Source organism: Trichosurus vulpecula, chromosome 2, assembly GCF_011100635.1.
Source record: "Trichosurus vulpecula isolate mTriVul1 chromosome 2, mTriVul1.pri, whole genome shotgun sequence".
Classification (NCBI taxonomy): Eukaryota; Metazoa; Chordata; class Mammalia; order Diprotodontia; family Phalangeridae; genus Trichosurus; species Trichosurus vulpecula.
In genome coordinates, this window is record NC_050574.1 from 279,255,326 (window position 1) to 279,267,087 (window position 11,762).

At 36.3% G+C, this 11,762-nt stretch overlaps 1 protein-coding gene across 1 annotated transcript in view; it reads left to right on the forward strand.

Annotated features, from left to right (window-relative positions):
- Window positions 1-11,762, forward strand: part of ZEB2 (zinc finger E-box binding homeobox 2) — a 142,788-nt gene that overhangs the window by 129,297 nt on the left and 1,729 nt on the right. Inside the window, exons 9-10 of the mRNA XM_036747244.1 lie at window positions 917-1,097; window positions 11,480-11,762. The exon at window positions 11,480-11,762 is cut by the window's right edge and continues 1,729 nt beyond it. Of these exons, the coding sequence (XP_036603139.1) occupies window positions 917-1,097; window positions 11,480-11,762 (464 nt within the window). The remainder of the gene's footprint in view (window positions 1-916; window positions 1,098-11,479) is intronic.

Here is an 11,762-nt window from a genome sequence, read left to right on the forward strand (position 1 = left end):
CTAGTAAATGTTTTACAGTTTCAAATGTAAAAATCAGGTACATTTTAACATCATGGAGAGTAATCCCTGCCTGCACAATAGGAGCACAAACAGCACCGCACCTCCATAACAGCTGTTCCAGTATTCCAATTTACAGTACATCTGCCCTCTTTGTAAATGTATTTAAGCCTATTTAATCTTCTCTAATATTAATTAGTGCAGACGTAGTCTAAGAAAACTGAACTGTGTGATAGCAAATGGAAATGTATGTTATCATGCAAGTTTGCACTCCTTAGGATCAAGACAAAATAAATATCAAGAAATTTAATAATTTACTGATCCACATTCATTATTGCTTAATGCTGAAGGCTGTTTTAACATAGATAGAACATTGATAAAAAGTGTTATTAATATTCCCTATTTCAAATTACAAAATTAAATATAAAAATATAGCTTGAGGCCTTTAGTCAGTAGACATACATTTAAATAGATTGCATAATAATAACATTTTGTACCTAAATATGAAATTCAATTAAAATGGTTTTCTACAGCTACAGTTATCTCTAAAGTTAGGCCATTGAAAAATAAACAAATCCAGGTCTCAAGTTTTTTTCTTATAGTTATTTCGTGAGATCATTTTTAAAATTTTCCTTTAAATATTCATATTTTTTACCTATATAGTTTACTATTTTATCTTGTCAAAAATAGTAAATTCTGCTCTCCAGGACAGAAGTATTTCCTACATTGTTCACATCTGAGATATAATAGACTGATGGAAAATTTGAAATAAGTCATTTAAAATAAAATAACCTAGATCAATTTCTAAGCATTGTCTTTGAGAAATTGCAAATGTCACATTGTGAGGGTCCAGAATGTTGTGGAAAAGTAGGGCAAAAGAAATAGAATGTATTAGATAAACTATTTGATTCCATCATAGGGAGAATTGCTTGATGGAACACAAGACTACATGTCAGGCCTAGATGACATGACAGATTCTGACTCCTGTCTGTCCCGAAAGAAGATCAAGAAGACAGAGAGTGGCATGTATGCATGTGACTTATGTGACAAGACATTCCAGAAAAGCAGTTCCCTTCTGCGACATAAATATGAACACACAGGTATGAATGACTTTAACTAGCTAGTTAGAGCTTCACTGCATGCTGTACATTTCATAATATTTAATGAGTACACTTGTGCGACATAAGATGTAACATATGCTGATACTTTCAACAAGGAAGAAATAATGCTTTTGCCTAGCTCAGTTGGACTTTTTTTTCTTTGCCTGTTTATTGGATCGTGTGCGTAATTATGAATGCATTTGTCTTCACCTCTTTTGACTTCTCTGTAAGCTGAATTCACAAATTATGTCAGAGAATAGCTTAGTGGGCAGTGCTATGAGAGGATATGACAATCAGAAGATTAGGTATCAGATGAATCTTGGTATTCTTAGGCTGTGACTATGGTCTATTAAAACATCTGCTTGAAAATAAGAGCCAGTGAACCAGTTGTCTGTTTCATCAATGCAACACCAAACAACCAGCTATTGCTGCTGTTGTCTGCCAAATATTTGGATAGTGTGTAAGCACAGCTATAGAAAGGTTCCATGTATGACCTGATATGCTAGTACCATCCACAAATCCTGAAAGAGGAAGCAGAAAGGGATGCACAATGTGTATGTGAAGTTGTATTCTAAAGGAGATAATGAAATTATCTTTGGATGAAAAGCTAAAATAAAAATCCTTAAAATGTATTACTTCATCCCTAATTCATGCACTCCTAACTTTGGGAAATGGTACAAAATAAGGAAGAACTTGCTAACAATTGGAGCTATCCAAGAGTGGAAAGGGCTACCTCAGGAGGTGGTGTGTTCCCTCTCATTGGAGGTCTTCAAGCAAAGGCTGGATGACCACTTGTCGGGTATGTTGGAGAGGGAATTCTTGTTCGGGTATGGGTTGGACAGATGGCCCCTGACATCCCTTCCAACTCTCAAGTTTTGTGATCCTCTAATTCTGAAAAATGCCCACAAAATAGTACCTCCCTAGGGGCACAGGCCAAATTGAAGGGTGAACTTCTGATGACTTTTAATGTGGAGAGACTATTTGTTCACCACATCCACAGGTCTATTTTGCATTGGTGGGCCTGCACTTTTCCAGGCTGAACCAGTTGAAAGTGGGGATTGACTTAGGATGGATTAGGATTTGGTTAGGGTGGAGCGTAGCTAAAAGTGTAGCTATGGTGAGTGGTTAGTTGCAGAATCATAGAACGTTAAAGCTAGAAGGAAATTTAGGCATCATCTTGTTAAATCTTATTTTCTACCCCAAGTCTAGAAAGGTCTATAATATATTGGAAAAAGGACTAGAGTTGGAGTCAGGAGAGACATGAGTTCAAATCCTGATTCCCATCCAATCTAATCCAGTAAGCATTTATTAAACATCCTCTATGTGCAAACCCCTACATTAGGTACTGGGGAAAAGAGATAAAAAAAAATAATCCCTTCACTTTAAGGAAAATACATTTTCCTAGGCAACCTCTCTGAGGCACCATTTCCTTATCTATAAGACGGGAATAACAGTATCAGGCATACTGACCTATCAAGTTTGTTGTGCAGATCAAACGATAAAGTCCTTTGCAAACCTTAAAGCACTATGTAAATGTTTGCTTTAACTAATAAACATTTTCATAATGCTTCAAGTCTATATAGAACTTTAAAGTTTATAAGGTGCTCGCCTCACAACTTCACGGTAAAGTAGGTATGAGAGACTATTATTCTTTTTTTGACAAGTGAGGAAACTGAGTCTCAGAGAGATAAAGTGACGCATCTAATTAGAATCAGGGTTCCAGTTCTTCTGACTTGGAGTTGAGGATTCTTTCTATTACTTCACACTTATTTGCCTGAGGTCATACAACTGATTAACGTAGCCAGAATTAGAGCTCCTCTCCTGATTCCCGGTTGAGTGTTGGTATCACTACTCCATGCTGCCGTTCAGATAAGTATGCTTTTCCTCCTTTTTTAGGAGTCTAGATCAGAATAGAACCTTAGAGCTAGATGTTAGTCTGTAGCCCAAACCTTTATTTGATATACGGGTAGAGTGAAACATAGTAAAGTTAGGTGGCTCATAACATAACTAAAGCTAGCCAAGCTGGAATTCAATTCAGTTCAATAAATGCCTATCAAGGCTTCATGCTAGGTGTTGAGAATACAAATATATAATGGAAAAACTGTCCCTGCCTTCCAGAAGTTGAACTGCTAGTATGTTTGGGGTTGGGGGAGGGGGTTGCCACTTATATAAAAGTAAATATAATGCAAAGTGAAGAAGAGAACACTAAAAAACTAGAGGGATCAGGGAAGGAAGGCTTCAAGAGTGTGGCACCAAAAGTGAGTGAACACTGATGAAAAACAATGATACTAAGAAGGAAAGATGATAAGGAGAGAATATATTTGTCATGGGGGATGGCTTTCATGAATTTAACAAAGAGGAAGATGGAGTTTTGAGTTTGGGCCTAGCTAGTAGACAGTTTGGACTGGAAGGAAAACTATGGAATCCTGATTTTTAATATAACATTCTTTCAGTTTGACCACACTGTTATTTTTTTCTGTATTCTGAAGTCTAACTGAATGGGTGGAGAATTATATGAATAAATAGAGCAGAGGGCCCATCAACCAAACGAGGGGAGGGGAGGAAAGAAGGGAGGGTAAGAGAGAGAGAGAGAGACAGACAGACAGACACAGAGACAGAGACAGAGACAGAGAGAGAATAAGAACATTTTGATTTTCAATGAAAGATCTAGATTTAGGTCTTCTAAGCAAAGTATCAGAATTATTTGGAGAAAAGTAAAGATATGGAATAAGAGAAAGAAGAAGCATTATTAAAAGTTCAGTGACAAATTGATTTGAGTTCATAACCAGAAAATATTTTATACTTAAAAGCTTTCCCCATCCCTGTACCCCATTCATAGATATTTTTGTCAATGTTTGAGGATAATTATGAATACTAAAAATAATGGCCCTTTTAGGTTAGAAAATTAAACTAATATTTAAGCATGTTCAGTTATGAAAAATCTGTTTCATATTTCACAATTTAAATTTCACTGTTTAACAAAGGCACTTTTCTGTATCAGAATGATTTAAACACAACCATGTACAAACATTACCTTTTACAGCACAGCTTCTGTAAAGGTCTTATCTTAGAGCTTCCCTCCATATATAGTAAGATAGAGCTGACTCTCACAAGCACATTGACTCTAAGGTCAATAGCCTTAATGAGATTAAAAGGCAACAAGTTGACAAGCAGAAGGATGAATAATGATTGAATTTTTTTCCAAAATAAACTGCATTTAAACAAAACAAAAATAAAACATTTTGCTCTTTCAAGATGGGAGACCTGATGCCTTGAAGTATACTTCCTATCAACAGGATGGTAACCATAATGTCACTTCTCTGAATTAGTGGGTAACAATCCTGCTGTTCATTTTCCACCTTGTTAGCTTTCTGGCTTGTCAACTTCTTGGTCTCTTGACCCAACATATGACAACTTTTCCTTATCTCTGAGCCTTGGTTTCCACCAAAATGAAGCTCTTTATGCATTTTTTCTATCACCATGCAATATATAGAAATTTAGACAATTTTCTTTTTTAATTGAATATCTAGGTCTTGTATTTTTCATAAATGACTAATAGTAATATTTTTATAATTCATCAAGAATCTCAAAAAAATTATTATGAATGGGAACTAACTGTAAGTTGCTAGGACTAGCAACAATAAAGTTGATAAAATTAATATTCAGATAGGTATCAATTTCAAATTTGTCATTGATAATGATGCATTGACTGAATTCATAGTTTAACATTAAGAATGTTTTCTTTAAAAAAAAAAGAGGAAGGAGGCAATTATGATACCTACGTCCTTGGAATCCTATGTACTTTTATCTTTGACCTGTTGAATTTGTTTTCCCAGAAGACTCAATCTTATTGTTAGCTTATGTGGCTAGAGTCATTCCACAGCTGAAGTTAACCAAAAATGTGTTCAGAGATTCCCACTGCTGCTTTGGCTCACAATTAGTTTTCAATATTGCTGATATTGTGTAGCATATGGTAGCTTGGAGGTCTGACTGAGCTCATTTTATAATATACTGAAACAGTGTCTGAGGTTTTTCAGTTGGTCTTTAGGACAAACTGCTTTGGTAAATTTATATTTTAAAGTTCATTTGTTGAAAGCTAATCTACCATTACCTTTTGTCCCCAGCTGTCTCTCTCACTCTACTTGATCCTTGTTCACAGTGAATTTACTTTGACCATCATTAAGAGAGCAACATAATCTTTAATTTTTGAAATCTATGATTTCTTAGTTTCTTTTTGTGAGTAGAAAAAAAAAAACCTCTTAAGGATTGGCTTTTGCAGCATTCTGGCACCAAAAATGTTAATTATCACAAAGAAAGCTTGTGAATTTCATGTATGGCTTGCTTTAAAATACTAATTTGAAAATTCCTTTGATCATACACTATTGGGACTCATGTATCTACTCCACTAACTTCCTTAGGTCTTCTTTATTCAAAATGAGCTGAAAGCCTAGGGGTTAAGTCAATCACTAGTCAAATTCTTTCTTAGGTTACACACTACTGTTTTTATATCCTAAACCTTCTGCCATATGATTCATTTCAAACATCATTCTAGCTTCCAGGTGAATCATCAGGCTAGAGATTAAAGAAAAAAATGAGCCTCAAAAGGCCTTAAGCATTCAGAAATTTGGATGTTTCTCTGAAGCTCGCTCCTATATAGATGTATTTCTAGGAGCTCTTGATTTCAATCAGATGAACAAAAGATGAATGTGTAAGCCACTGTCTCTTTAAACTAGACTAGAAGGTAGACCAATTGGTGAAATTTCTTTGTGTGTGACAGGAGTCAAATAATTTCCTCCATTAATATTGCCTTTTGCTTTGTATGTATAATAATAAAAGTTACTATTCAAATTTATATTGTGTTTTAAGGTTCACAAATCCTTATTTTTTTTGCACAATAGCCCACTGAGATAGGAAAATTATTGTCCCCATCTTGTAGATGATGAAACAGAAGCTCAGAGAGCTTAAGTAACTCATTCAGGGTTACAGTCTAAGTAAGTCCAAGCCAAGACTGCCTATTCCATGTTCTTACTTCCACAGATTTCCTTGTGATCTCTCCCTTTTTTTCCTAGAACTTTTGCGTTTCTCTCTGCTCTCTCTCCATCTCTCTTTGTCTCTGTCTCTCTTTGTCACTTTTTCTTTCTGTCTCTGTCTCTCTGTCTCTCCCTCTCTCTGTGTCTCTCCTCTCTCTGTCTCTTCAGTCTCCTCCCTTTCTCCCTCCCTCCCTCCTTTTATTACAGTATCTCTTTCCAAGTATCCAAATGACTTGGAAAAATAAAGCTTTGTTCCTCAATTCATAGACTCTTAGAACTAGAAGAGACATTATCTAGATCAAACTCCCTCATTTTGCAGGTGAGGAAACTGAGGCCCTGAGAAGTTAAATGACTTGCTCAAGTTCACATGGTGAGTTAATGACAGAGTTGGTGCTAAAAATCAGGAATCCAAGTTCACAATTCACTTTTCTTTCCATTACATCATCCATCTTAAAATTGACTCATTTAGAACTTAACTCTCCTAATTTCATTGAAAAGAATATTCATTATATTTTAAGATAAACTTCATATACTGCCTTCAGATCATGAAGCCATATTAATGTTTTCATGCTATAAAAGTATTCTTTATTAGTGACAGTATGCTCTGGAAAGTAATCTCCAGCCACAGAATATTTTATGGGCTCTAATTTAATTAAGCACCCTATGCTACTCCTAAAGACCCCAAATCCTGTGTTCTAGTAACATTATCCCTCAGGAAGAGAGAATCATTCCATTGGTAGTCCATTTTGTAGTTTTTCTCATGAAAAGCAGATTCAGAAAGCAACCCCAAAGTACAAGTGTTCTCAAGGCTCTTAATCAATCTGATTAAGACTCATTTCAACTCATTTCAAATGAGAACAAAAGATGACCCCTTGACCTGGAGAACTTCCAAGAAAAGGAGACATTCTGAAATAGAACAAGACCCAGGTATAGAATCCATATCTTTCAGTCACTTGAGATAGCCTTGCTCTACATTTAGCCATTAAAGGAGGTTTGGGAAGCATTTTTAAAAATTTCCATTCTTGGGAATTTATCCTAAAATTTGTTTCTATTTTTTTCAAATTAAATCATAGTATTTTGGTCCACAGTAGACAGCCATTCTTACTCTGAATTGCATTCAAAATAATCAGAACAAGCCAACTAACTACACACATTTAATTGAACTGATTCGTTTCACTAGAACTTAGAAAAGTTTATCTGTTCAGTTCATTTCTACAAACATTTACCAAGCATTAGTGTAGGTAGATGGACATAGACATACGGCATTGTATAAGTTACTGGGAATGCACAGATAAAATGAGACACAACTGCCGAGGGCCAGCATGGCATGGTGGTCTAAAAGAGAGCTGGCCTCAAAGCCAGGAAGATCTGGATTCAAATTTTGACTCTGACACCTACTTTTTGTGTAACCCTGGGCAAGTCACTCAGCCTCAATGTTTTAGGCATCTCTTTAAAATTATAAGGTACAGAGAAGGTGCCAACCTGCTTTGGTGAAGAGAATCTCCTCACCTGAGAGTTCCTTATACTAATAAAATCACACACCCTGTGTGTGTGATTTATCCCTGTCTTGCTTATAGTCATATTAAGAGGGAAGGAGGGAGGAGAGGAGAGGACAGGACAGGAGAGGACAGGAGAGGACAGGAGAGGAGAGAAAAAGATAAGATACTACAATAAATGGTAGAATTTTCTATGGAGGAGAGGAGAGGGAGAAAGACATAACGTATGACAGAGGGGACTCCAGTTTAGCTGCAATGTATTATATACAAATGGGAGCAGTGCGAGTTAAAGCCAGAGTCAAACTATGGAGTCAGTTAGTCATTCCTCAAACATTTCCTAAGCACTTATAAGTGTCAGACACTGTCCTAATCACTGGGGATACAGAGAAAAGCATATTTGTAAAAACAATCTCTTCCCTTAAGGAGTGTACATTCTTGAGTAAAGGAATAAATATGGTAAGAACAGTGCACAAAAATTATTTGAGCAACGGTGTGAAGAATTTCAGTGGGCAAGGATGGTTTGGTGGTGTTGTCCCATTACTTCAGCCATGTCTGACTCTTTGTGATACCATTTGGGGTTTTCTTGGCAAAGATACTAGAATGGTTTTCATGTTCTTCTCCAGCTCATTTTACAGATGAGGAAACTGAGGCAAACAAGGTTAAGTGACTTGCCCAGGGTCACACAACTAATAAGTGTCTGAGGCCAGATTTGAACTCAGGAAGATGAGTCTTCCTAACTCCAGGCCTGGCAGTCTATCCACTGTGCCCCCTAGCTGTCCATATAGTTTGGTGACAGGAAGGATTTTTATAAAAATTAAAACAAGAAGTACTAAGGGTCTGAGCCAGTTTGGTGGTAGTATAAGTGGAGATCAAGGGAAAGAGAAAATCAGCAGGCCTTGGGACTTGATTGGATGTAAGAAGTAAGAAAGAGTCAAGATGAGTGATTTGGAGACTATGTGACTGATAGATGACAACATGATCAAAAGATCACAGATTCAGATGTAGAAGGGACCTTCAAAGTCATCCTGTTCAACTCCTGGACTTTATCAATGAGAGACCCAAATAAGTTGTGATTAGATCAAAGTTACAATGGTAATAATGACAAAGCCAGCATTCATATCTAAGTCTGCTAACTCTAAACTATGTGTGCTGAAGATGTTAAATTCAATTCAAGGCACATTGAGGGACAATGAGATGGCATTATCAAGCTGACAGTGAGGGAATACAGGACTAAAGCTCTGGGGAAAAGCTGTAACTTAAGAAATGTGATATAGTGGTGGTGTCATCACTATGTGGTGATCATGGAAACCATAGAAATAGAGAAAATTGCAAAAGAGAGTTTGTACAAGGAGATGGGAAGAGGACCAAACATCAAACCTTGGGGGCATACCCAACATCAGCAAAGGAGATGAGGTTGGGGGATACCTATGACAGAATCCAAACAAAGAAACCAAGGTAGAGTTTGTGAAGGGCTGCAGATAGGTCAAGGAGGAAAATGACTGAAAAGATCCCATTAGACTGATAGATAAAAAGGTTATTAGTGTTAGAGAGAACAGTTTCAGTTGAGTAGTGGGTATGGAAACATGCTGTACTGTCTTATAGTAGCAAAAGGACAGTAATGCATAATCCCATCAGTGCTGCCTTTGACTCAAATGTTTCTCCTACATATTTTGACCCTAGTTTATATCACTTCCTATAAAATGTTAAGTTCTGTATTTGTAGACAGAAAGACAAAGGTTCAAATCCCACCTCTGACATTTATTATTGGTGTGATCACAGAGAGGCCACTCATCCTCTCTGAGCCTCACTCCTTGTGTCTCACACACACACACACACACACACACACACACACACAAACAAAAACACAGAACTTTGATTGATGTAGGAAATTAATACTTCATTTAATTTACCCCAAAATTCAACAATAAAGTTAAGATAATTACTATCTTATTTTAGCAATGGGTAGAGATGTGGTAATTTTCAATTCTTAGCTATTTTGTGAACATATTATGACATTTAAATTCTGCCCTTTGGCATAGTTACTTGTGTAAAGGTCTTATCTCCTCTATGAAATTGTAAACTCCTTTGAGGGCAGAAACCATATCTAACTCATCTTCCACTCATGAGGAGTTCAACGAATTAACTAATAACTTCTTTCCCTCTTCTGATAATATTTCATTTACTGTCAAGTTCAGAAAAGAAAGATCAGACTTGTAACACAACTGCATAAACTTTCCAAGAAGGCATGATCTCTGCCTTCTTAAAATATTCTGTGTCATGTTAAATTACCTTTCCACCATGGTGGTCTGTCAAATGAAAGAGCATGCCATCTTTCCAGACTCTTGGCTCTCCATTGGAATTCTCTCTTCTGCTATTCAGTATACCTCATTCATCACATCTTTTCCAAGGGACAAGGAGTGGCTTTTTTGTGGTTTGAATTGTGTTTTTTTTCCCCCAGACTATTAGCTGCCTTAAACCTTCCAGTAGATTTTTAACTCTCCTATTTTCCAATACAATATTGTGGTCACCAAGAAACACCCTTCTCTTCTCCTACCTTTCAGGTGTATAACTCATTCATATTCTAATCTCACACCTCATTAGCATAATTGTTTTGGATATACCATTAAGACAGAATACATTGATGAGAGAGTGCATAGCAATCTACATAGCTTTTTTTTAAAAAAATAATATTCCATAAAGGCTAAATTAAAGATATATAATTACTAATTGATTTTATATATAGCTGCAAAATTGTACAAATGACATGTATGAAATGGGTTCCTCACCTGACACTTAGCAAATGAAAACAGGATTGATGATACTAATGTTCTTTAATTCAGCTGAATGAAATGTGAGTTTGTATTGATGAAACTTGTAGCTACGTATATGTTATGATTATATGTCTTGCTATTGCATGACAGATTTCTGATTTTTGTTGTGAAGCATCAGACTGATAAGTATTTTTGTCAGTTCTATTTTGGAATCAAACTTTTAAGTATGGCAGCTATGGAAGGTGTTGAAGGCATTCCAGTGCTATTTGTGGCCTGGAATCAACCAGATGTGTTTAGGCTTGGCACTGGTTTCAAGTTCCAAACACTGGTTAGAAATTGCCTAGGATGCCAAAGGAAATACTGCATTCTGCTGCTGAAGAGTACTTTAGCACTCAACGAGTAGCTGACATATCATGGAAAACTTTGGGGAGGCAGGAAGGGAATCCTGTTTGGAATCAATTTGGACTCCAAAGTACACCTTTTTTATTTGTATATTTTTTTACTGGAATGATGAGTGTTAAATCATTTATTTCTCAATATCACCTTGACTCTTTTCCTGTTCATTGCTGATTTGACTTTCCTGTTTGACATAACCATTTCATAGCAATTACTTATGATGTAACATGCAAAAGATCTGAGTACTATCCGAGGAATAAATACCAGAGAAGATGATGCAGTCTTCATCCTAAAAATTCCATTTTAGTGCAATAATCCTTACTTTAAAAAAAGAGCACAGTGAATGAATCACCAAATATATGCTCTGTCTCTGAAGAATCTTTTTCTAAATTAGATGTTCCTCAAAACTTTTCTCGAGGTAGTCAGCAATTAACACTCCATTTTCACAGGATACTCCATTATTAACGTTTTTGTTCGTTGTATGTATACTGATGCATGCATTAGAAAGACAAGTTATGAGATGAAAAAGTTGTTTTGTTGCTACTTTGTCACTAGAGAGGGTATGTAGATTTTTAGATTTAAGGAAAGACATCTCAGCTTAGGATTAATTTGGTTCTCTGAAAGAGTTATTGAAAACCACCCCATCCACACATTCTAATCACTCTTTAATCTTCTTGTTTTTTTTCTAGGAAAAAGACCACATCAGTGTCAGATTTGCAAGAAAGCATTCAAACACAAGCATCACCTTATCGAGCATTCACGACTTCACTCGGGCGAGAAGCCCTATCAATGTGATAAATGTGGCAAGCGCTTCTCACACTCTGGGTCTTATTCACAACATATGAATCACAGGTATTCCTACTGTAAACGTGAGGCGGAGGAGAGGGAAGCAGCGGAGAGAGAAGCTCGAGAGAAGGGTCACTTAGAACCCACAGAGCTACTGATGAACCGGGCTTATTTACAGAGCATTAC